This window comes from Rhipicephalus sanguineus, chromosome 5, assembly GCF_013339695.2.
Source record: "Rhipicephalus sanguineus isolate Rsan-2018 chromosome 5, BIME_Rsan_1.4, whole genome shotgun sequence".
Taxonomy (NCBI): Eukaryota; Metazoa; Arthropoda; class Arachnida; order Ixodida; family Ixodidae; genus Rhipicephalus; species Rhipicephalus sanguineus.
In genome coordinates, this window is record NC_051180.1 from 33,368,023 (window position 1) to 33,394,866 (window position 26,844).

The following is a 26,844-nucleotide window of genomic DNA, read 5'->3' on the forward strand; positions in this document are numbered from 1 at the left end:
GACCTCCTGACCCATTATTTCACACCTATTTCCCCTCTCTCTGCCTGAAATTTCAGCTTGCTCTTTATTTAATGAAATATCGGCACTGACGTATCACGCGTAAATTTATCTCGTAGCGCGCAATTGGCGATGTGCCCGGGTTGGTTGAAGTGCGTTGCACAAGGGAAATATGGAGCCCAACCTCTCGAGTACTGATTGGCAGCAGATAAAATAAATGCGCAACGCAAGCGATAAATGTCTGCTGCGATAACGGCATACGCTATAGCGCGGGTGGCATATGTCGCCGCTACGGCACCGGCCTCAACAGGATCCGTGAAAGGTGTGGCAGCTGCGGTGGTTCGACGCAGTCAAGATGCGTAGCCTCGCTTTGTTCGTCGCCGCTGTTTCACTCATCGGAGGGTGCGCAGCACAATCATGTGAGTTTTGAGCCAGTAAACGATTGTCGTTAAAACACTGGGCGTGCAAGCACGGACGCAGGAGAGCCATTTTTTGGGCTTGTTGGTATACTGAATTAGAAACCATCTTCAGCGCTAGCAGACAAGGACGAAGGAGAGAGCGCATTGTGGTGTCGTCTCTCCTTCGTCCTTGTCTGCTAGCGCTGAAGATGGTTTCTAACGCACGAGAGAAGTCAAGACAAACGAAAAGACGGCGTTTGTGTTCTCGTGACTTCTGTCTTGTGTCCGTGTTCGCACGCCCAGTCTTTTAATATGAATACTTACCAACTAGCTCAGCTCTCTGTTATTCTAAGCGATTCTTGAGATGATTGATCAAGCCATCGAGCACAAGACGCCACGCTTACTACCGCGTGTTAGCTAGTGGTTGCAGCGTTACTGAATATAGCCAAACAAAATTAACTTACAGAGGTCGGCAAAGATGAAAAATATAGGTACGCATACTTTTGATACATTTCAAGCGTTTAAGTGAAGTAGGAAAACAAAACATATCGACACGGAAATGAAAAGGGAAGGTAATACATTAAGGGCAGTGTCGCTTCTTTCCATGCCGGCATGACTTTTTTTCCCTATTTCGCTTAAGCGCGGGAAATGCATCAGTGTTCAGTATTCCAACTAGCCCAGCAAGCTGCTCTAAGTACTGCACTTTCTTATTCGACTGATATTCATTGATTAAATGATGAAAATTTCCACGCACCAAAGTAGCAATGGGACAGAGGGAGACGCCATGTAGATGACTCACTCGCGATTCCCGTTTGCTGGTATCCATGTACACGTTAATGCTTCAAAATAAAATATACGTAAATCCAGGTACACAGGAATGCTTGCATTACGCCTTCATGAAAGTGCGGCTGCCGATAGTTGAAACTGGGACCCAAGGTTCATCAGGCGCATGATTAGTTACATAGAAAGGTTGACAGCTCTCCTAAGCGTAATATTCCTATTTTCGCAATACCATAGAGAGTAGCGGTTTAGGCGGCATCGAACTGGCAGCGTGGCTGTTTTATACCACTACCGCAAGGTGTACTAGGCCTATGCTCGCTGCTTCGGAACGGCTAGCATGGTCGCCATTGTCACGCGCACTATTTGTCAGCATCGCTTACCAGACTGGTCATGAAAAAAAAAAATGTTGTAGGTGTCTTCGAGGCCTTTTTGTCTCAAAACACACCGATAACATTTAAGACAACGGTTCGCTGCACTAATCGTTTCTATTCCATATAGGTCATTTCTCCTCCCGCGATTGGTCGAAATCTTTCGGGCCACGCCCACTGCACTTTTATTTTACGCAACGTAACCAAAAATTACGAGAACGACCCCGTCTCAGAGTGACATATACAGACTGCCTATAGATGGTTACTGAGAACGAAAGAAAATTAATTTTTTTCTGATTCTGCGCAATGTTGCCATTTGCCCTAATCTATTTGTAAAACAAACTTCGAGCAACGCCAAGATCGTCTGTTTTTCATGCCACCACGTCAATGTGATGTGGCAAATGAGGTTGCGAAACGAACCTGAAACGTTTTTGAAATATAGCCGGAGAGTACCCCGCTCGGAAGGGAAAGAAGATGGCTGCCTGTCGGTTGCTCTGGCGCTGAATACTCGTATCTGCCGTGGTGATATCGGATTTATATATAATATACATTTGTTACAGCCCTCTAACACTGTTGAGTCGATCGCTTCATCACGTGTACGACACTGCTCTGCAAACTCTCCTTCGCTGAGTGCCCGTTAAACTTAACGTGCCGTTGCAAGCCGTCATGATCGTCAACGCGCCAGCCCACTGGCAAATCCGGCAACCGAGGTGAAGTTTCCTTTCAGCATAGCAGTACGTGATGCGAGTAATGTACGTGTACTACGGATCCCTTGCTTATTCAGTGAAAGTTCTCTTGAGTGTCCCACCAAGACGCGCGCTAGCTTCTCTCTGAGTCTGCGAGTATGTATGAAGGGATTTTTTTCAGTGCCACAAATGTACTTGGGAAGAGAGGAGACATCAGGAGTTATCTTTATTTGCCACCCTGAGGATAGCCGGCAACACGGTCAAAACTATTGGTAAATAGCAATCACCACTCAGTCGGGTCTCATTTCTTCCCATATATATATATATATATATATATGGAATGAAGGAAGAAACTACGACTTTCGTTGGTTCGGCACTGTATGTTTTCACTAACGTTTCGCCTGGTGGACCAGACTTGGTCAGTGTATATATATATATATATATATATATATATATATATATATATATATATATATATATATATATAGTACGGTCCACTGTGAAAGGCAACACCCGAATGATCACCTCTCATCATACTGCTGGCACCCTAACAGCTAGTGGATGCAGAAATATTGTCCTTGCACGGCGCTAGTCTGTCAAAAGGAGCCAGAACTGCCGACCACCGGTAGTCTTATGCAAATCTAAGCCACTCTGCTTTTGCAGGGGCGCGAAACCCGGAGGTACCATGCACGTAAGTGTTCCCTTTAACAGTGGACCCGTCTGTACGCATAACTTGAGAGCTAGCTAGCTGATGCACTACTGCATAGGCACACCCTATTGAAACCAACAGAGAATGACTCCAAGGAAGGTAAGGTCACATTAATTGTTTGTTGTAACTGCATGTAGTATCGTAATTATGACATAAATGGAAAGGAATTAAAATGTAAGAAAAATCAACGTACCGCGGGTCGGGACTGAACCTATAGCTTACGAATAATGCGTCCGATACGTCCAAAGGTTGTAGGTTTGGCCCCTACCCGCAGCAACTGGATTCTTCATTCACTTTAATTCCAGTCCATTTATGTCATGAATACGCTACTACAGCTAAAACATACAAGTCCTGTCTCCTATACGCTCCTTAATTTCATTATCTGTTGGTTTTATGAGGTTGTGTATAACAGAAGAAACGATCCTTGAATCAATCCATCCTCTTTCATTCATTTACATCATAGGGTGATCTACTACGGGTAACCATCGTCTCAATTTTGTTTTTGCAGCTGTTTGCTCTGACTTCGGGAACGAGTTCTGTGGCAACGCTGTATGCGAAGTGGTTCCTGGTGCAGAGCACGATTTCGTATGCAAATGTCCGGGAGATGACATGTACTACAATGCTGCGGAAAAACATTGCGAATGTAAGTGTGTTTTAATCCCTTCTCTCGACCCCGCTCCTCCTCCCACCCCATCCATTTGTGTTTCTCGTTTATACGGCAGATTATTTTCACCTTTAGTTTCCAGTCAATAGAGTTCTTTGTCGGTTTGTCTCTTGTTGCCAATTTATCGCGTTTTGTGACAAAGCTCTAAACACTCACCATACAGCAAACTTCAAAGTCACAAATAAACGCAACGAGTGTGATGACTTAAAGTGGCTGAGGGTATAGCTCGTCACGGAATACTCACTACAGCAAACATCTAGAACACTCTGTAACGCATCTGTTGATGTAAATCTCATCGATGTACCGGAGAAAAAACCGGAGAAAAAAAAAAAACCGGAAAAAATACCGGAGAAAAAAAACACCAAGCGTAAAGTGATTTGACTCAACGTTTTTTTTATATTCCTTTAAGAAATTTCTTTTCGGCCTTTTCATCGATGCCTAATGACATGCTTCCTTTTATTGCGATAGAAAATTTTATGGACACTGTCGGCGGATTTTTGCCGTCTCCGGTGCCGTCGCCGTCATGCCCCGTATATATATATATATATATATATATATATATATATATATATATATATATATATACAGGAAAATAAATCAGAAGAAGCAAAGTCCGAAGCACCCGAGTGGCGATTCGAACCAGTGACCCCGCGCTCCGCAGCGCGCTGAGTTAGACAACTCTACCACGCGCCATGCAACCACCGGCATCATAACGGCGATCCATTTATATACACCATTAACTGCTGGCGGTACGCAGATCTCGGAGGAGTTTGAGCGTGTTCTGTATCACGCAATGCTCCTACATTTTCTTTCAATTTGAAAACTGCCCTTGAGAAGCGCAAGAAATGCGGCCCCTTTCTGTACGCACTCACGATGTACAAAGAAAAAAAAAAGAACACTGGGCACATTTTGCGTCAGACGTCATCGCATGGCAGGGGACGCAGAGGGGTCACTCCACGCGCTGCAGTTTAAAAGAAAAAGAAATTTCTAAGAGCGTCGGGTTCTGCATAGTCGATACTTGCAGCGTGCTGCTCAAACAGAAAGACGTAACAACTGTGACATTTGTTAGTTTACGCTTGTCCTGTCACCTGTGCGTTCTTTTCGAGCGTCCTTCTTTGTGCTTCAGCGGCGCGCTGCAAGTTTCGAACTGCTTCTTGTTCTTCGTGTGACATTCCAATTTCTTGCTATCGCATTCATTGCTTCACCCTTACGGTGAAACTGTGAGTTTTTTTTACTTAAATAGAACAATGTGCGCTGCAAAATGTCATTCTGCCTCGATTACTGCATTTACTACAGTTCATTACTGAATGTCTTATAATATTGCAGATAAAAGCACGTGCAAAACAAAAGAGTGCAGCTATGGAAGATGCGCACAAATTTCCCCGAGAAAAGCTGTCTGTGGCTGCGATGGCGTGGACTCTTTAACGCAAAGGTGCAACAGTAAGTCATCGCAATATCTTTGTTCTTCGTGTAACTGCACAAAATATTTTTCTCTCTCCACTTGCTCTTTGTTGGACACGCTTTAGGTGCGCGATGTTGTGTAAAAAATAGTACTGTGTTCTTGTTTGACTTACATTTCTGTAACGCTAGACAGCTACATAATAGTAAGGAAAGAGCGTGACCTCCTCAGACGTGGACACATAAGAATAGGCTTCCCAAGCAACGCTTAGCGGCGCTGCTTCTCTTGACAGGCAGCGCCATCTCTGGCAGAAAAAGAGAAACTGGGGCATGATCAGCGAGCGCTTTCCCTTCTCTCCACCGCGTTGCCGCTCGCTTCCGTGCACGTGCAGAGCTCTCGCGGTGCACTTGCGGCGTCTCACAATGTACCGTGTGCAGTGCGGCTTCAAAAGGATCTTCGAGCTTGACTGGCACTTCCGCAAAGCGAACTTGATAAAATGAGGAAGGCTCGTCAATTACGTTAACGGTGAAGAGCAGACGATCGACGACAACCACGCCCGACTCAAAGCGAAATGCATTTCCCAAGTCGCGATTACACCGTGTAGGACGTATACCTCGAGGTAAGTCTCATTCTGTCACGTTAAAGATGAATAATGGTCCACATGCACTCCGAAATGAAGCCGTACACGCTATCGATGTTCTGCGGCATGGACTACGAATCATATGATTGTTGTTTTGATATGGCATGCTTACAGTATAGCAGCCGTGTACTTTCGTGAACAAACGTTTGCGGCGTGCGAAAAAAAGATTATACGGCCATGGCACTGCTTCCTGAGAAGGTTAGAGTCAAGTCCTCCGTGCCGCTGGAGAATCACCCGCCGATTAAGACGCGAGGCAGCTAGCTGAGCTTCAACCACTGTGAAGCAAGATGAACTGCTCGCCTCGTTTTTTCGGCTCTCGCGTCATGCTTGCAGTCTCTTTTTATGATATCGACTTGACAGGCGTATAAAACCTTTTGCGTGAACGCGGCTAGAAAATCGCACAAAGTCAGAAGGTGGTTACTTCAAGGTTGCAATTGCAAAGCATGTATTAAAGGGGTCATGAAGCACCCCTTGGGCTGATTGAAGAAACACACCCTGCGGAAAGCTGACACGGCTATGAACTGCTCTGCCAAATATTACAGTCGTGCGCGCCGCGTAATGGCCACAAGCGGAACGCGAAGTTGCCGTTTCCCCAGGCACCCTCTTTTCAAACAGAGGCCGGTTCTCACTCTCGTCGGTGGGCGGGGCGTCTGTCCGCTGTACGTCGCAAGAGACATAGCATGCTTATTGGCCGATAGCCGACGTAAATCGAGAGCGGCATTCGGATCAGATGCGCTTCTTGCCGCGGGGTGCCGCCATTTGCCGGCGCCGCATTCCTCAGTACACGGTAGCCGCACTCGCGCAAGCGAATCATAGCGGGAGAGCGATCGCGTTTCATGACGCGCGCTGGCGTAACTTCTTTCCCCCATGCCATCTCTCCCTGTCTAGCTGCCAGTGCGCTCGTCGGCACGAGAAAAGAGAGAAAGCGCTGGGAGCGTGCGCCAAACCCCCGTAACTCCGCTGATTCTTGACGGATTCGAGAAATTTTTGCGGCAATCGATTCGGGAGGCAGTACACTCCGATACTGAGGCCATTAGATCATTACTTGGAAAAGTGGTTCATGAGCCCTTTAAGTGCCAGTTATATTTAGCGGCTTAAATATATATCACCCCAATAAAGTGACAAAAACAAAGCAAACCTGCAGAACGATGTCAAAGCTTGCTGAAAATGCACAGACGTCCGTTCCGGCGTGATAAAGCAGCCTTCCCGACGCGTGAAATGCAGGCGCCGAACTTCTGACAATGTGCGGAGTTCAGTTGAATTCAACCAACCGCGCAACGCTAACGGTATAACGCGAATGTGAACGTTCAACAACGACGGGTAGGTCTCACGAGCACGGGGAATCAAAACACAAAGTTGCTTCACCTACAACCGTAACAGGACTTTAACAATGCGAGAAGACAGCGAGTAATCATTACTGTAGTCGCTGCGTGCATGCGCCCCGTTACTTACCGATTGAGGTAGCCGGAACGAACGAAAACGATGAACTCAGACAGCCAAAATAGAAGGCGACACAGCGCTGTCAGCTATCCACGCCTGCCGCCTTTATTTCTCGTGCGACACGCCCGGGAACCGATACAGTTTAACACGTGAATCTTGTGCCTTGTCTGCACTGTTGTGGCTGGCCACTAAACCGCAATACTTCGGGACCACGCTTGCGCTTCCGCGGGGTCACTTCTGCCATCATGGAAATGCGAAGCTTCGCACAGCAAGCCTCTTGGTTTAACGTACCCAGCTGACGGCTTCCCAGTTACCCGCACCGAGAGAAGAACGCGTGCGCACGTGCGCTACCGCTACCGTGAAAGGGGCTGAGTCGGCCGCGCGACGGTTCAGAGCTTTCCGACAGAGCCGCAGCGCGGCTGGCGCGGCGCTGTCGTCGCGCCGCAAACTTGAGCTTGGGTTCCCTATACGCAGCACTTGACCCTGTCGTTCTCTTTAGTTTTGTCCCTCTCTGGAGAAGTTGCGGCATTTCCTTATTACTATGCACAACCAACTAGCCCAAAGTTTCCCGTAAATAGTGACAGTGCGGCCATGAATAAAATTTTTCCGTTTCCTTCCCTCCTTGTGTATACATATTTTGGCAAGAATACAACCACTTACTACTACTGACACTTAGTCGTTTAACTTCTGAAAACGTGTGGAATATAATGCACCGAAAACAAACCCACGACGATATGACACTTAGGCCTTTTTTTTTTTTAATGACTTTACAGTTCAAGGTTGGTACGCTGACGAATGCCGAAGAAAGGGGGGAACGGCTAAGTTGCGTACGGATGGGTTTCTTGGCGCAAAGTGCGACTGCGGCGAATGGAGCGTGATGGACCGCAACAAAAGAAAGTGTGTCCGTAAGTACTTGCCCCTTTTGTTGTGTCTGCGATGCTGACTCGGTATTTCGAATCCCATATCTTTTTTTGACCACTTTGCTTCAAACTTGGCGCCAACTCAGTCACATCTGTCTTTTAACGATTAAAAAACTTCTTTCGCGATCATGTCGACGCTAGTATTTCGCCCTCGAACCATAATATTTGTGTTCTGCCTTTCTTCGCGTGGTTTGCCTGATTTATTTTTGTGCATTTATTTTGGCAATCCTCCAATGTCAAACTGGTAAGAATTCTTTTCCCAATGTGCGACTGCATAAGCGCCTTTGACTGGATCTCGTCATGTGCTTGGAAATTGAAATGCTAGCAAAAAAAGTCCTTTCTGCAGGATCAGCTTTTTTCTAAGCCTTTTCTTCTTTCTCCTTCACTTAACCTAACTTAAACTATAATTTCATCAATGGAAATGTAGAAGCAGTTATAGTTATAGCTGGATCAATCCACGCCAAACGTCCCAGCTGTTCTGGCGATTATCTCAAACGTACTCGAAAAACAAAATCGTACATAGTTATTGCATTGAGACCAGTGAATTGCTAGAATATCTCGAATAGGGAAAAAAAATTTTGGTCACGTGGGACCCTTTCAAATTTCGCAGAATGTCGTCCGAGTGTTGTTTGTCAGAAAATTTATTCTGAGAATATTGTTTCTCGTTTCAATACCAAATTCGGTTTACATATTAAGCAACAGAGTTTGTGGAAGGTGTTCAAGGCTCGACAATATTACTGTAATTTTTCTGCCGTATACACCTCCAGATATTTTGCCGAAATGTTCTATGTTTGCATTTTTCCCCTTGTAATATTGCACTATTTATGAATATATAAGTAATGAGGATTTACTCTAGGGCAGGTATATCTTGCGGTAAAAATATTCTGAGGCCACTTATATGTCTAAATTTCACGAGGAAAAATTCCGAATTTGAGAGAACCATCATTTTCATCCACGTTAGCCCACAATTTACACCACGTGGTGCCCCAATTTGCAATCAGCTTTATACCTTTATTTATTTATTTATTTATTTCAGTACCTTCAGGGCCCGAAGGCGTTACAGAAGGGAGTGGGTAAGAGTATACATAGTAATAAGAAAAATAAGAGTGAACAAAGAAAAATGCTGCTAAGAGTAAACATCGCATTCAACAGCAGCCTTAAAAGCAGTGACATCGGTCAATTGGGCAACAGAGGAGGGTAGGTGGTTCCATTCGTTCGAGGTAGTGGGAATAAAGGAATCGTGAAAGAACTTGGTATGTGAAAAAAGGAATGTGTACTTTGTGGGGATGGTCACATCTATATGACATGTAGTGTGGTTTGGAAAGAAGGTCTTGTTTTAGTTGTGGATTGTGGTAAATTTTATAAAAAAGAACAAGACGAGACACTTTCCTGCGCGAACAAAGAAGTGGAAGGCCCAAAACTGTTTTCATAGATGATACACTAGATGTGCGTGCATAGTCTGAGAGGATGAAACGTGCACTCCGATTTTGGACGGATTCTAAGGTTTGAACTAGTGTGTTAGTGCCGGGATCCCATACAGCGCTTGCATACTCGAGCTTAGGACGAACAAGGGTTTTATATAGTATAAGTTTAAGGGCTGAAGGTACCCTTGAAAAGTGTCTTCGTAGGTAGCCAAGAGTGCGATTGGCATTGTTAGTTACGTGGGTGACATGGGTGTGCCATGAGATATTAGAGGTAAATTTTACTCCAAGATACTTGTAGCATGAAACACATTCTAAAACACTATCGTTAATTAGGTATTCGGGAACATCAATAGAACTAGAGGTGCGAGAAACTCGCATTACCTTGCGTTTATTAGCGTTAAGTCGCATGTTCCATCTAGTGCACCAGGAAGAAACTTCATTAAGATCTTGTTGCAGGAAATTAGCGTCAGTATTAGTGCAAGCATTTCTATAAATAACACAGTCATCAGCAAATAATTTAATTGATGATAGAATATTATTAGGCAGGTCATTGATGTAAACAAGAAAGAGAAGAGGGCCCAAAACTGACCCCTGTGGCACACCAGAAGTGACAGGAGACTCTTGTGAATTGTTATTGTTGGTGGTGACAAACTGAGTTCGGTTAGCGAGAAAGTATTCGATCCATCTTAATATGTTGCGGTCAATGTTTAATTTACTTAGCTTAAAACAGAGTAACTGGTGGGAAACAAGATCAAAAGCTTTAGAGAAGTCCAAGAATATACAATCAATGATTAGTCCACTGTCCAATGCCGCAAAAAAGTCATGTGTAAACGAAACCAGTTGTGTTTCACATGAAAAATGTTTACGGAAGCCATGTTGATTGGGAGAGAAGAATGAATTTGTATCTAGAAAGGTGACGAGATGAGAATAAATTATGTGTTCTAAAAGCTTACAAGGTACACTGGTGAGGGATATCGGTCGGTAATTCAAAGGGGATTGTGCATCACCAGATTTAAATAATGGTACCACCTTGCCCACCTTCCAGTCACGTGGTAAAGAACAGGATTCTAAGGACTGGGAAAACAGTTTTGACAAAAACATTGAAGAATAAACATCCGTACTTTTCAAAAACTTTGGAGTGATGCCGTCCACTCCGCAAGACGAAGACAAGTTTAGGCCACGAATTAGCTTCTGTACACCATCAAAATCAATAACAACAGGATCCATAACGGGGAAGTTATGTTCAGTAATACAGGGAAAAGACACAGCTGATGATAAAAAGGATTTAGAAAATACATGATTGAGCACAGAACAACACTCAGAACTCGGAATTGGTACGCCGTTGTTGTCACTTAAAGATATTATATTCTGTTTATGACCACCTACGACGTTCCAAAACTTTTTCGCGTTCGTTACAAGTAACGAGGGAAGTGTGTTTTTATAAAACGTTTCCTTGGCTTTCTCGACTGCCTCCTTATACTGCGTAGTACATTCACGATAAGCGCTCCATCGACTTGATTCATTACTCTGTTTGGCTTTTTGAAACGCGCGCTTCTTCCTATTTAACAGGCGATTTAACGAAGAAGTAAACCAAGGGGACCGATGTTCACCTGAAATAGCACGCAGTGGGATGTACCTGTCAACCAGACTTGCAACTTTATCTTTAAAAATATTCCAGTTGGTTTCAACAGACCGTTCTTCAAATTTTAGCATGTAGTCGTCAAGGAACACACTAAGTTCGCGGTTAATTGCAGCAAAATCTGCCCTGTTGTAATCTCTAATAAGCTTCGGTTGGCGAACAGGGTGTTTAACTTTACCGTGAAAGGTAAAGTATACGAAAGTATGATCGCTTAAACCGGGTAAAAAGCATAGTTCATGAACCATATCGGGGAAAGTGGTTAAGACGAGGTCGAGTATATTTGCGCTTGTCGAAGTTGTTCGGGTTGGTTCGGTGATAACTTGTGAAAGATGAAAGTCATGGCACAAGTTTACGAATTCTGAGGATTCACGGGATAAGTTGCTTTGGAGAGCACCTGTGGAAGACCACTTAATGCTTGGAAAGTTGAAATCACCCAACAAAAATAAAGGCGCGTATGGGAATCGGGCAATAACATAAGACAAAGTGTCATGCAAATCAGTGCAAAACGAGGAAGAAAAAACAGGCGGTCGATAACAGCAGCAAAAAATAATGTTACGGTGGTTGATGCGTACGCACACACAAATAAGCTCTAAGGAACACGTGGTAGGTACAACGTATGAGTGCAAGTGATCTGAAACGGCGATTAAAACACCTCCTCCCTGTCTATTATCGCGATCACAACGATAGATGTTGAAGGCCACGTTACATTCAAGTATTTCGTCGTTAGTAACACTTGGGGAAAGCCACGTTTCGGTGAGCGCTACTATATCAGCATTACACGTGTCGATAAGGGAGGACAGGTCAGTTCGCTTGTTCATTACACTGCGTACATTTGAAAAAAGAAAAAAAACATTTCGACCGGTAACCTCGGGAACATGTTGCTCACAGGCCGATAGCTACGCGGAAGAGGCCTGTTCATCGGATAAAGTAGTAGCGTCCTTCACAAGAGGCGCTTCGCTGCCGTCCGTGTTTATTTCGCATACGCTACCACATGACGGGAAATAAGCATAACACTTTTTATTAATAAATAATTTATTGTAGCGAACAGAAAATTGCTGGCCACTTGCCTTTCCATATTCATGTAATTTCTTACGTGCAGTGCGCGTGGCAACACAGTAATCCTCGGATATTTGAATACCGGAATTCCTGAGCTTTGACCGAGCGGACAAAACAGACTCCTTTAACTTAAAGCTTGAGAACTTCGCAATAACTGGGCGGCATTTTTCAGGAAAAAATTTCCCTAGTCTGTGTGCCCGTTGAATCGCGTCCTCAGATAGTTGCAAGTCAAGCGTGGAAGACAAAAGTTCGCGCACTCTTTTTTCGGATTCGGACCAAGATTCAGATTGACTGTCCTTGAAGCCATAAAAAATCAAATTATCGCGCCTCGAACGGTCTTCAAACTCGTCTAGACGTTTGGCGAGACTGCTTGCTTCTGAACGGGCTGCTTCTGCGTTTACTGTCTGAAGTTCGCTCGACTTTTGTGTAACAGCCAGTTTTTGCTCGACAGTTGTAAGTCTTTCATTTATGCTGTTCACTTGCTGCTCGAGATTTAGTTGCATTTGTTTTACTTCAGTAATCTGGCAAAGTACTTCCGCATGGTTTTTGTCCATTTTAGTGCTTAAGTTTTTGAGAAACGCCATCAGTTCTTTGTTAGTATGGCAAGGGTCTTCTTTCGGAGGCCCAGGGTTAAGTTCCACGTCGCCTCCTAGCAACAATAGCTTCATAACATGCACACATTCACAAATGCAGCTCATGAGAACACTGGGGCATGGAAGGAGCAGCAAGTTGACGTTACTAGAACGCTTACAGTGCAAAGATTGACAAGGGCTAACCTGTAGAAAAATGCAGAAAAACATTGGATGCGTCTGCCCTGTAGCCGCTCTTCCATGCCCACTGGTGAAGTCAGGTGGCGGGCCTTGATTTAAAGGCGGCTGGATGCATGATGTCTGGGTCGAGGATGCCGTCGTAGTCCACGAAGAAACTGGAACAGGCGTGTCCACTTGAAATTCCGGCACCGGACAGTATGGCTGGTCGCTCAGCGGTGAACTACGCAAGCGCAGTTGTTCTGGGGTGTCCATGGCTGTTGCACATGAGAGCGATAAGCCCAAGCCGGCTGGCTGTATTATCTGTAGAAAAATGCAGAAAAACATTGGATGCGTCTGCCCTGTAGCCGCTCTTCCATGCCCACTGGTGAAGTCAGGTGGCGGGCCTTGATTTAAAGGCGGCTGGATGCATGATGTCTGGGTCGAGGATGCCGTCGTAGTCCACGAAGAAACTGGAACAGGCGTGTCCACTTGAAATTCCGGCACCGGACAGTATGGCTGGTCGCTCAGCGGTGAACTACGCAAGCGCAGTTGTTCTGGGGTGTCCATGGCTGTTGCACATGAGAGCGATAAGCCCAAGCCGGCTGGCTGTATTATCTGTAGAAAAATGCAGAAAAACATTGGATGCGTCTGCCCTGTAGCCGCTCTTCCATGCCCACTCTATAATTGTGAGCGAAAAATTAGCGGTGCCCATGAGCGAAAATTCGAGGTAGATGCAAATAAAGAAATAATAATAATAATAATAATAATAATAATAATAATAATAATAATAATAATAATAATAATAATAATAATAATAATAATAATAAATAGTTACTAGCATACTAACGACAAGCTATTTATAAACAACCTTTAGCTGAGTGGTACGCACGTCTCGGAGGTTTTTCAGCGGCTTGACTATAACCCGCGAGATGGCGCATACGAAGGGCCCACGGTAAGCCTACGAGCGCGCTTTGAAACGTCATCGCCTCGCCGTGTGGCCGTGTGGCCGTGTTTCGTCGTGCCGCATGCATGAATATTGAAGCCAGAGGGCGTCCGCACGTTGACTTTCCTTGAGGTACGGTATAGGTCTCCAACGAGCAGCGAAGTGAGGCTAGCGATTGGCAAGGCGATACGAACATGGTCCGATTACGCTATCGCGTTCTACTCTTGAAAGCGAAGCTCAAATGTCCTCCAAGCTTTTCTTTTTTTTTTTTGCTTCAGCTCATTTCTCTCAGTACGCGGGTTAAAGACCATTCGGGAGTGACGTTTGTTTCTGCTTTCCACTTCAAGTCAGCAATTATGTATATCGCTACCACACTGTAGTCATCCGAATGAAACCGCGTTACTTTGGATTCCAGCTACCACATGTCTACGTCCCGACTTGACCTGCAAAGACCTCTGCGAGAAAAACCTGCTTGAAAAGGATTCTCGATGCTGCCAGGGATGGAACTCTGCAAACTGTTCAAGTATGCGCACTGCTCCGTTTGCATTACAGCTTTGAACAATGCTGCGTTATTTGCTTGCAGAACGGAGTGTTTTTATTGGCTTAAAGAAACCAGGAAACACGATATGCGTGTGTTATGCTCGCTTGGAAGGTATACTGCGATGTTTATCTGTTTCGAAGAAAGAATTTTAAAACCGTGTCTTTAGGTTTGAGACAGATTTGAAGTTTGTCGAACGTATTTTTACCGCTAGCGATACTCTAGCTCCATATACTGTGTCCTTATACTCTGACGTATAAATGGTGTACAAGAACAAATCGATGTTAAACTTTGCCTATCTTGGTGCTTCTGTACAAGGTCGCAGAATGGAGTACACACACGAGCGCTGACCCAGAGCACTAACTTTATTTATGAGAAAATTAACTCTACGTGCAGAAAATGACTTGAAAAACAAAAAGTTCTTGTCATATAAAAAAAGCCATGTATGTCCAATAAAACCTGCCGGGCACACCATTGACGACAGCAAAAACATAAATCTTGTGACGTGACAAGTATATACATACAAAAAAACGCGTACGCTTTGTAACGCTATTAACAGGTTAGTGATGTTGTTAACATTTTATGTTGCAGCGGCTCCTGAAGAAGGCAGTTATTGCTCTCCTGGTAACCTAAAAGGCAAGGACGGAAGTTGTAAAGGTATGGGAGATGCGTTTTTCACTAGCATCATATGAGAGTTGCCCACACTAAAACTATTTTTCTGTTCGGTCGTATACAGGATATGATGTTATGAAAGTTAAACGGCCGTCATTTTATATTTTCTTAGGGAAAACACATGAAAAATTTTAGGGCTGTGATAAGGAGAATTTATTTTATTTACCCTTCTCAACAGATGGCCAACTTAAACAAAGCTTACAAGTGAAAAGCGTCACCTGCTTAGGTGCTACCTAAAGACCCACCCCCCCCCACCCCTCCAAAAAATGTGACAATTATCAACCTTGAAGCCCTGCCACTTTTAGTCGAGTAGCATATCCTACTAATTTAAACAAGTTTAATCATGCTCAAACTTTATTACATGGGTCTTTCTGTTCAGCGTGTTAGATTACACAGTTTATAAACTCCATTACCATTCTAGTGCATACACATACTGTAACAGCGGCAAGATTTTGAGGTAGACAGGAAACATTCGAAAAGTTGATATTAACCCTCTTTCATCTAGAGGCTTCAAATCTCTATTAGTATCACACTTCATTTCTATATGAATACGAAGGAAAGGTAGAGATGTGGCCACACACTTGTACAAGAGAAGGTGATACTCGCAACGTAATTTCCAGCCGGGGTGCCTTAGAGGCAACGGCGCTGCGCTAATAACCACGGAGTTGCTGGTTGGATCCCGGCCTTGACAGCCCTGTGTCGATGGCGGCGATAAGCAAAAACACTTGCTGCTCACGTTTGGGTGTTTTTGCTGACAGACCGACGAACCAATTTTGCTATTTACCAGTTTTACCAGTTTTTGCTATTTTGCACCAACGTGGCTACTTTTTAGGCCAGTGGCGGCAGAAAAAGCGCCTTGGTTACTTGGCCACTTCTTGGCTACTTTCTTGTTCCCTCGATTTGAACCAAATCATCAATACCTTGTGACGTCGCAGCCGCTGGCGTTCGAGTATGCTGTGTCAAAACATCGTGACCAAAGCGTGTTTTCAGCTCTCAAAATTACAGGGACACTAAAGTGAAACAACGAATCGGCTCAGACAGATAAATTCTACTCTGAGAACGATCTGCTGTCGCTGATTTCACCATCACAGAAAAAAAAAGGTAGCGGAGATCAATAGAGGAGAAAACCAAGGTCAATGTTTCATTTTCAAATCTCGCGCCGAAATCTCCGCATATGACGTCACGGATTTCAAAATGCCCTTTTCGTATTTTGGCGACATTGGCTCCACAAAATTTCCCTAAACTTGGCACGTTAATTCTCTAGCCCCATGAGAGGACAGTGCACTTATTTTTTTTACCGATTAGGGAAAATGTAGACTCTAATAGGCTCCATCAAAATTTATGACGTCACGGTCATGGTGCGGGAAATTCAAGGTCCATGAAGGTACTTGGAGCAGGACTGAAAGTTGGGCTAGTTGGTGATACATAATGGGCAAAAAACAGCGCGCATGTTCTTGATGCTTATCATTTGTGTATAAATAATTTGCATATGCCTAATAAACCACAGTTGAGAGTCAGCGCTTGTTCTGTGTATCCCTTTCTTCGTCCCGTCCGTCTGCGCGCTGTTTTTTGCCCATTAAGGTACTTGGAAGCGCAGAACACACAAAATACACAAGAAGAATTGGACAAGAAGAGCGCTCGTCTTGTCCAGTTCTTGTGTATTTTGTGTGTTCTGCGCTTCCAAGTACCTTCATGGATCAGTACAAACTCGCCCAACTTTCTGTTCTTCTAAATTCTAGGTGGCGTCGCGACTCTTGTTTTCTTTGTGCGCGTTTTCTGGTTTAACAAGCGTCTTCTCGCGCCAAGCTTGCAAAGAAAAGTGAACAGCGCGGCGCACTGTTTTTGTCACGCCCTGACGTTGGTGGCAATAAAGAGATGCTAAATGGTTCTTGATTGTATCATGGATGACTCTAGTGGCTTTTTGTCAACATCCAGGCTACTCGTCGTTCCACAGCACTGTTATATAAACCAAGAGTTGGCTCTGCATTGGTGCTAGAACGCTTATACCGTCAAGGTCGAGTGAACAGTCCGCTGTGTGCAACTTGTCGCTCCGGTGAAGCTTTTGAGCATCTTATGTTACACTGCCCCGCGTTTGTTGCGCAGTTAAGGAATATAACTTCCTCGGATTTAAGCGCGCGACCACTGACGATTGTTTCTTTTCTAGAGGTTGTGGTGCCGCATGTTACTACTACTTTTACTGTTCTTTGCTCGAGTTGGCTGCTTTTTGGCTAGTTTTTTCCCAATTTCTTGGCTAGATTTGGTCTCTTCGACCTGGCAACCCTGCCCAAGAATGTCTTGTAGCTACGGATTAACTTTGACCACCTGGGTATCTTTAACATGCACGTAAATGTAGGTACACAGGCGTATTTGCAATTCACTCTCATCGAAACGCGGCCGCCGTAGCCGGCAATGAAACCCACCCCTCGTGCTTAGCCGGAAACACCATATCCAACAAGCAGAAACCGAGGTTTGCAGAATCATTTTACATTTACATTATACGGGAGGCCTCGTCGTTTATTGACATCGACACAGAAAGCCCTGAGGATATAGCAATTTTCTTTTTAACGCGATAGCGTTAAAGAGCTCGTATCGCAGAAATTCCGCCGTCGGCGTCGGCGCCGTTGGTTGTGAGCGAAAAATCATCTTTTCCGTGACCGAAAAATCGAAAAAGCTGCAAATAAAATAAATAATAAAAATGTTGGGTCCGAGTCAGAATCGAACCCAGGCCGTCTGCGTGGGAAGCAGGTGTTCTACCACACAGCCACGCTTCTGCGTGGAGCTGCACTGAAAGTAACTTTCATGCTTCCCAAAAATACGCGTCCTGTATACGGGTGTCAGAGTACGAGTTGTAATATCGCAGTAATATTGCGTGGTACAAGCGTACATTGCCATCGGACGTCACACCATGTCAATATCATAACGACTTTGTGGTTTAAAGACAGCCACGAATTACAAACGGCACACACATTACTGCGCGTACTCCCTTAAGACCACGTAGTGGGTGCATCGCAACTTCGAAAAAGTCTCTCGCGCATAATTGCTCCTGGTTTAAAGCATGCTACCCATTACATAAGGCACACACCTTATTGCGCGCATTCTGTTAAATACTCGTAGTGTTCGAAGTGCGCACTAGGGGCAGGATATCGCTATCGCGTTCAACTCTTAAAGGCGAAGCTTAAGCGTCCCCCAAATTTTTTTGTTAGCGAGGAGGATATAAGCGAGTGGTAGGTAGAAGTGATGGTTAGAACAAATTTTACGATACTGATGTGCAGAACTGGTGCAGCGTAGGTGCGTCCACCTCCGCCAAGTTTGGTCGGTGTTCACTATTGTTACCGTGCATCATGCTTCGCTATTTTTCGATGCATTTTGTTTATTCTGACGGCAGGTGGTGCAGCACTAACTAATACAGTAAGAATGAACGAAATAAGGGGAAATTTAAGGGCTCGTTTCTCTCTGTTAGACACAACATTAATAAGAACTAACAGACAATCAAGCCAACGAAAGTGTAGGGGATCTTATTTATAATAATTGTGATATAAATGAGAAGAAATTAAAGTGCGCGACAAGATTGCTTGCCGCCGGCAGGAACCAAACCTGCAATCTCTGAATAACGTGACCGATGCTCTTGATTGTCTGTTAGTTCTCATTATTCCAACAAAAAGGAATAGAAAACAGCTCTGCTCAAAATCCTTGATTTCATTGCCGAAATAAGAGAGCATTCACCATATACCCTTAACATTACCCAATTGTAGGCCACTTAGGAGTCATTAAAGGACATATGCTGAATCACTTCTGTCATCCCCGCAGTGCTTTGCGTGAGCGCGAACATTAAAGTTGTTGTCATTTTGTTTCGTTATTGTGAACATTAACCTTCGCCGCTCTCGCTTCTCTTGAAGATGCTTGCAGTGCGAAAGAAGGTACGCTTGTCTGCAAGTATGGATGCAAGGGGTCAACCAAGCCGATGAGGGCATACGAGTGCGAGTGCCAATCTGGCGATGAAGTCGCTGAAGATGGAATTACCTGCAAACGTAAGCACATCATCGTTACAACTATTTATCTTCGCTTTTTGATGCGGTGCCTGTAATATCGTTGTATACAGCTGCTTCTCCCTTGCCATTAGCTCGATGTCATCAAGGTGGTTTGCACACGTAGGCTACTCTAACAATGTTCAGTGCAGGCGTTGACCTCCACTATCTCGACCGTTTGACGTTGCCATGGAACAAAAGCGATACAAAGAAAACATGCACGGTGACACGACGTTTAATAAGGTGAAAACCTTAAGCGCCTCATCAGACGCTGGCCTTGAAAACGTGACGCGTGGTACAAAAATCCACGTTACCTTAGCCAGTGTAATAGCAATCACTCTAAAGTGAGTGGATGAGCCCAGGTATCCTGCGTGGCGGTCAGATATTCTACCACGGAGCCACGTTAGTGCTTCAAACTTTGGAATAAGACCCTACACAGTCGTCTTGTAGGGTATATATATATATATATATATATATATATATATATATATATATATATATATATATATATATATATATATAAATGGGGGTGTTGTGCTTCAAGCAGGTCTACACGTTGCGTCGCGGAAGGCTTCTTGTAAGTCAGGCCAGGCTACCAGCGAGCGCGAGCGACAACCACAGCCACCGATTGTCGTCTTCCTCTTTCACAACAGCAGAGCGTCTGTCATTCGCATTCAGTACAATTATTCCTCGCGCAATAAGGAGCCATCCTGGCGGCCTAGGGGCCAGAAAACACAGGGGGATCATAGCCTGTTTGAGTCTGGACACGTGAACGATTTCCTGGCCACGGCGGCGATGGTCCGAAGATGGTTCCAGTGGCTCGATGAGGTAGTTCACCGGCGAAGTCTGCTGAAGTACACGATATGGACCGTGGAACTTGGGGACCAGCTTGGTGGAAAGGCCAGTAGTAGTATACGGCACACGCAGCCAAACGAGCGAGCCAGGATCGTAGGTAGTAGTGCTAGTGGACGCGTCGTGGTGGTGCTTCTGGCGCCCCTGGTCTTGTGTTGTGAATGAGCGTGCAAGTTAGCGGCATTCTTCAGCATATGTAGCTGCTTGGGATAGAGTTGTGGACTCTGAGGCATCGGGTCGGTACAAAAGAATAGTGTCCATAGTACAAGAAGGCTCGCGTCCGTAAAGCAGGAAAAAAGGGGAGAACCCAGTAGTGCTTTGAATGGCGGTATTATAAGCGAAAGTAATAAACGGTAGTACGCGATCCCAATTGGAGTGGTCTGACGAGATGTACATAGACAGCATGTCGCCGAGAGTACGGTTAAAGCGTTCCGTCATCCCATTGGTTTTAGGGTGATAGGCGCTCGTGGTGCGGTGCACGACTCGGCACTCACGCAGCAATGCTGTGATCACGTCTGAGAGAAACACACGACCGCGATCACTCAGCAACTCTGGAGGGGCGCCATGACGAAGGACGAGATTGTGGAGAATAAAAGTGGCAACGTCTTTTGCTGTAGACGAAGGAAGGGGTGACGTTTCGGCGTACCGTGTGAGGTGGTCGACGGCAACGATTATCCAACGGTTACCGTCTGCAGTGCTGGGAAGGGGTCCGTAGATGTCGAGGCCGACACGGTCGAATGGTCGGGCAGGGCACGGCAAAGGTAACAAGGCGCCGGCGGCGTGTTGCGGGGGAGTCTGGCATGTGGAACATGCCCGAACGTACTGTCGAATGAAACGGTACATTCCACGCCAGTAATACCGAAGTCTGATCCGAGAATAAGTTTTAAGGTAACCTGCGTGGCCGCATTGTCGGTCGTCGTGGAACGTGGAACAAATTTCGGACCGGAGGTGACGCGGAATGACGAGTAACCACTTACGGCCGCCGGGTGTGTAATTTCGGCGGTACAGCACGTCTTCGCGAGTGGTGAAGTGCTCGGCTTGCCGACGCAATGTCCGAGAAGATGGAGAAGGGGTCCGACCAGACAGAATGTCTATAATGCAAGCAAGCCAAGGGTCTTTGCGTTGCTCAGAAGGCATGTCGGAGATGGTGAGGGCGGTGGTATCACAGGTAGCATGTGTGAAGCTGGCAGAGTCAGGAGACAGGGGCGAACGGGAGAGGGCGTCTGCGTCTGAATGCTTGCGGCCAGAGCGATACACCACGCGGATATCGTATTCTTGGAGCCGTAACGCCCATCGGGCGAGGCGACCACTTGGATCCTTTGGTGACGACAACCAGCACAGGGCATGGTGGTCAGTCACTACGTCAAATGGGCATCCGTACACGTAAGGCCGAAATTTCTCTATCGCCCAAATAATCGCAAGGCATTCCTTTTCAGTGACAGAGTAATTGCTTTCGGCTTTGGTAAGAGTTCGGCTTGCGTAGGCAACGACGTACTCTTGGAAGCCATCTTTCCGTTGCGCAAGAATAGCGCCTAGCCCGACACCACTACCGTCTGTGTGGATCTCAGTGAGTGCAGATGGGTCGAAGTGTCGCAGAATAGGAGGGGACGTGAGGATGCGACGCAGTTCATCGAAAGCGTCGTCACAAGGGGGAGACCACGCCGAAAGATCACTAGAGGCAGCGAGGAGCTTGGTCAAAGGAGCGATGATGGTAGCGAAATTGCGGACAAAGCGCCGGAAATAGGAACAAAGGCCGATGAAGCTTCGGAGCTGTTTCATGGTAGTTGGTTTTGGGAACGCGGAAACGGCTGTAAGTTTGGTGGGGTCGGGAAGAATACCGTCCTTCGAAACCACATGCCCTAGGATCGTAAGCTGCCGAGCGGCGAAGTGGCACTTCTTCAGGTTCAGTTGCAGTCCCGCAGCGGAGAGGCAAGCAAGAACTTGCTCGAGGCGGGTTAAATGGGACGCGAAATCGGTAGAAAAGATGACAATGTCGTCTAAATAACAAAGGCAAATATTCCATTTGAGGCCTCGAAGCATCGTGTCCATCATACGCTCGAAAGTAGCAGGCGCTTTGCAGAGGCCGAAGGGCATGACTGTGAATTCGTAAAGGCCGTCGGGCGTAACAAAAGCCGTTTTTTCGCGATCGGCATCCGCCATGGGCACCTGCCAGTAGCCAGAGCGCAGATCTAAGGAAGAGAAGAATTCTGCTCCCTGTAGGCAATTTAGGGCATCGTCGATGCGCGGCAGAGGATAGACATCCTTGCGCGTGATACGGTTGAGACGGCGGTAGTCCACACAGAACCTGATGGATCCGTCTTTTTTCTTCACCAGCACAACTGGAGAGGCCCAGGGACTGCTGGACGGCTAGATTATTCCACGCTTGAGCATATCGTCTACCTGTTGATCGATGACACGACGTTCGGAAGTTGACACACGGTATGGACGCTGTCGAAATAGTGCATGTTGACCGGTATCAATACGGTGGACAACTGCTGACGTTCGACCTAAAGAAGGCTGGTCGTGGTCGAAGGAGGCTCGAAAACGCTGGAGGAGTTGGACAAGCTGTTTCTGCTGCACAGGCGTAAGGTGGGAATCGACAGCTTTGCAGAATACGTCCATAGGATCAGCTGTGTCAGTTGCAGAACTGATGGCACAAGGCAGTAGTGATGCCGTGTCTCCAAGTGTTGTATCGTCGAAAATGACAGCAAAAGTAGTGAGGCTCCCCAGACAATCGCCGCGTAGTAGGAGCGACGGGCAAGCAGAGACGTTGCATGCGTAAAGTGCCGCAGAACCATTGCAAAATTTGATGACGGCAAACGGGAGGACGAAGGTTCGGTGACGCGCTCTCGTTACAGATGGTTGAAACAAAACAGTAGAGTTAGTGGCAGCATTCGAAAACACAGGTACTAGTACGGCGGACAAAGGCACGATGTGGACGTCAGCTGCGGCAAACACTTTAGGGGGACTGCGGTCGTCGAGGTCAGGGCACGGATTCGACAACGTGAGTTCAGCACGAGCGCAGTCTACGAAGTCCTGATGGGTTGAAAGAAAATGCCATCCTAGAATTACGTCGTAGGATGATCGCGGAAGAACGATAAACTTGACGGCATACCGAACATCTTGAAACACAGCGCGTGCTGTGCACTGAGCCGAAGGCGTGATGTAATGCGATGTCGCTGTACGCAGGGCAAGATTCGTAAGCGGCGTGGTCACCTTTCTCAAACTGCGGCACAATTTCTCACTAATGACAGAAACGACGGCTCCTGTACGGCGATACCTTCTACTACTATATCAATTTCGTTGGCCGGAGGAAGAGGAGGTCTTGAAGAGTTCGACGACAACGCAGTTCTTGCCTCCGGAACTGCGGCTGTCAGTTTTCCTCTCGTGCGGGGCTAGGTCGGCGAAGCATCGGGGAGATGGATCGGCGACGGGGCGAAGACGATCGGCGTGAGTCGAAAGGGCGTCGAGGGGAAAAAGAGTCAGCGACAGCCGAAGAAAGTCGTTGGGAATGCTGGGCAGCCTGCTAATTGGAGGAAGCCACACCGTCCTGAGACTGGAAGCTGCGACGTCGACAGTAGCGGGCTATATGCCCCGCAAAACCGCACGCGAAACATATCGGCCGATTATCAAAGGTGCGCCATGGGCTGACGACAGAAGGTCCGGACGGCGAAGTAGGATGGGGTACCACCGTGCGTGTGGGTGGCGGCGTCGTGTAGAAGGATCCGGTGGCCCGGTAGGCGCCAGAAACAGATGGAGCCTGTGGTCTGGCTGCGACGGCCGCGTAGGTCAGCAGTGTAGTGGCAGGCGGCGATGGTGGTAGTGCCTGTGCGACTTGCGCCTGAATGACCTGACGAAGACGTGGTTCCAATGGTGTCACTGGTTCAGGTATTTGGGCGACAAGGGAAAGTTGACGGGCAACTTTCTCAAGGATGAACTGCTTGATATGTGGCAGTAAAACGGTGTGATCAGCAGCGACGTCATCGACAAGGGCGGAAACCTCAGCTGTAGCCTCGGCAGCATGGCGCGTCGAGACACGCTGTTTTGGCAACTCGTCGTACGACTGACACAGTTGGACCACATCGGTGACAGTCTGAGGGTTCCGAGCGACAAGCATCTGAAACGTGTCGTCGTCGACTCCTTTCATGATGTGCTTTATCTTGTCCATTTCGGCGAGGGTCGACGCGCTTGCATAGGGACAAGACATCTTCGATATAGCTCGTAAACGTCTCGTCCCGGCGCTGGACTCGGCTACGCAAACGCTGTTCCGCGCGAAGCCGGCGCACGGCGGGACGACCGAAGACCTCGGTGATGGTTGCCTTAAAAGTCGACCAGTTGGTGATGTCAGCCTCATGGTTTTTAAACCACAGGCTGGCCACATCAGCTAGGTAAAAGCGCACGTTCGTGAGCTTGTCGCAGTCGTCCCATTTGTTGGAAGCGCTTACGAGTTCATAATCAACGATCCAATCCTCAACGTCGTGCTCGCCGTTGCCGTGAAATACGGGCGGGTCGCGTTGCTGTGGCACGCCAGTACAGATGACTGTCGTTGCGGTGGCAGCAGCTTGCGAAGGGCCAGGAGCAGTCATGTTGAAAGGTGATGGTAGCGTTCGATTGCGAAATTCCAGGATGATGGGAACCCCGGCTCCTCCACCACTTCAAATGGGGGTGTTGTGCTTCAAGCAGGTCTACACGTTGCGTCGCGGAAGGCTTCTTGTAAGTCAGGTCAAGCTACCAGTGAGCGCGATCGACAACCACAGCCACCGATTGTCGTCTTCATCTTTCACAACAGCAGAGTGTCTGTCATTCGCATTTAGTACAATATAATATATATATAGTCAACTAGATCCTCCGTGAGAAGTCACAACGTTGTTTATTTCGACGTTTCAGCCAGAGTCTGGCCTTCATCAGGAATGAGGGTACAGTTTGTTGGTGCTCAGCTTTATACAATCTTAAAGAAGAGAGAATACGCAAAAAAAGAACAGTGAGAACATGAGTTAGACACCCCCCCCCCTTTCTCCGGCCGCCCCCTTCCACCCCTCCGACGATCACATTTAAGATGTCCGCGGCCTGCATATCCTTCCCTCCATTAACATATTGTTCCCGACCAGGCAGCGCCGCGTGGCTCCGGCGGTGCGGTTTGGGGAAAAAGGAGCTTTTTTAAGAAGTTAAGCCTTTAACTACTCAGTGCCACGTGGACGTCTCGTCCTCGAAAGGGGGGCTACCGCGTATTGCCGCAAAGGCTAGCAAGCGGGCGCAATGTCAATTTTGACCCGCTCCTGGATTCCGCAGTCGGGGGCTCCTGATTGTGCACAAGGGTGCTGTCGGACATGTCATGCTTGGCACAATTGATTGGTTAGTAAGATGGAAACAGAAACAGATGACAGCTGTACTTAGAAAGAGTAGTTACACTTGGAAGTATTTTCAGTTGTCCAGTGACCGTCGCAGCTGCAGTGCCGTGAACTCTTCAGTTATTATTGTTATTATTGCCGTTATTGTTTTCTTATGCTTTTTTTTTTCGCGTATTCTCTCTTCTTTAAGGTTGTATAAAGCTGAGCACCAACAAACTGTGCCCTCAATCCTGATGAAGGCCAGTCTCTGGCTGAAACGTCGAAATATACAACGTTGTGACTTCTCACGGAGGATCTACCTGACTACTTGCAACGATACGGCCACTCCACCACTATATATATATATATATATATATATATATATATATATATATATATATATATATATATATATATATATATATATATATATATATATATATATATATACATTGAGCGCTCATGTCCTTCTTGCGTAGTGATTAGCGTTGTTCTAAATCCTGCGCTAAATGCATCTCCACTGCTGTGAAACCTGAAGGAGTGCGTAGCACGGGCACCCAGCTATTCCCGTTCGTAGAGTTCCCACTGCTCCGGTTACCAAACCGCCGATGGCGTCAGTGCTTGAGGTTTCCCCGGCATGAGTAGAATCTTGTTAAGGAGATTCTCAAACTTGGTGTGCAACATGCGCGCTACATGTTGCTGCGCTTTATCAACTTCCTGCTTGTTACTGCGGTTGAGATACAGACGTTTGCACTAAGTTCCATCAGGTCCTTTCCCCTTTCAGATGTAGCAACGAAAGCGCCGGAGAAGAGCCGGAGAAGTGCCCGTAGAGGATCAATTACGCGCTTGGCGAGGCGGTGGCGCTCTCTCTTGCGTGGCGGAAACTTGCGATGTCAGCCGCAAATTTCCGAAGCGTTTTTAGGGATCTTAGGTTAATTACTTCTTGGTTAGTTCTGTTAATTATATTATTTTAGACCTCGTTCGTTTAGTTTAACCCGTTTTTGAGCATTGATAGCTTTGTTTTAAGCCTGTATTGACATTTTGACTGTGAGTGTGATCACGCCACATGAGATCTACAGATGGACGATATGCCGGGCCCCTAAAGTGCAACGCACTTAGAAGTCGCGTTATCGGATGTAATATTGCGTGGTAGAAGCGTGCAATCGTACCAGGCGTCACACAGTGTGAATTATGTAACGAGGGCGATGGGGGCTACTAAATCATTACAAAGGACTGAGCTGTAATTCATTATCATCAGCAGCAGCCAAAGCATCAACAATGTGTGCAGCTACTCAGCCTATCAACCTGCGATGATGGTGATGATAAAACTGCCACGCCGATTGGCTGTAGCCTTGGAGTCGCCTTAGACGAAGACACATGGAGATATAAATGTATATAGTTCTTGCGAATCATGTGTTCATATATATATATATATATATATATATATATATATATATATATATATATATATATATATATATATAAGAGACCTCTGACCCTTCAGGCGCGAATTATGATGCACTGTCTGCAAATGTCTCAAATTCGCACAACGTAATCCTAAGGCACTCAATATTACATTCCAAGAAAGAAAATAAAGTCATATGCAGTTTTTTGCGAG

The 26,844-nt window shown here is 46.3% G+C and overlaps 1 protein-coding gene across 1 annotated transcript in view; it reads left to right on the forward strand.

Moving 5' to 3' along the window:
• Positions 1 to 207: 207 nt before the first annotated feature.
• LOC119393451 (glycoprotein antigen BM86) overlaps positions 208 to 26,844 on the forward strand; it is a 47,764-nt gene continuing 21,127 nt past the window's right edge. The window contains exons 1-7 of the mRNA XM_037660477.2: positions 208 to 416; positions 3,447 to 3,581; positions 4,929 to 5,042; positions 7,855 to 7,986; positions 14,228 to 14,335; positions 14,942 to 15,007; positions 18,919 to 19,050. Of these exons, the coding sequence (XP_037516405.1) occupies positions 353 to 416; positions 3,447 to 3,581; positions 4,929 to 5,042; positions 7,855 to 7,986; positions 14,228 to 14,335; positions 14,942 to 15,007; positions 18,919 to 19,050 (751 nt within the window). The 5' untranslated portion in view covers positions 208 to 352. The remainder of the gene's footprint in view (positions 417 to 3,446; positions 3,582 to 4,928; positions 5,043 to 7,854; positions 7,987 to 14,227; positions 14,336 to 14,941; positions 15,008 to 18,918; positions 19,051 to 26,844) is intronic.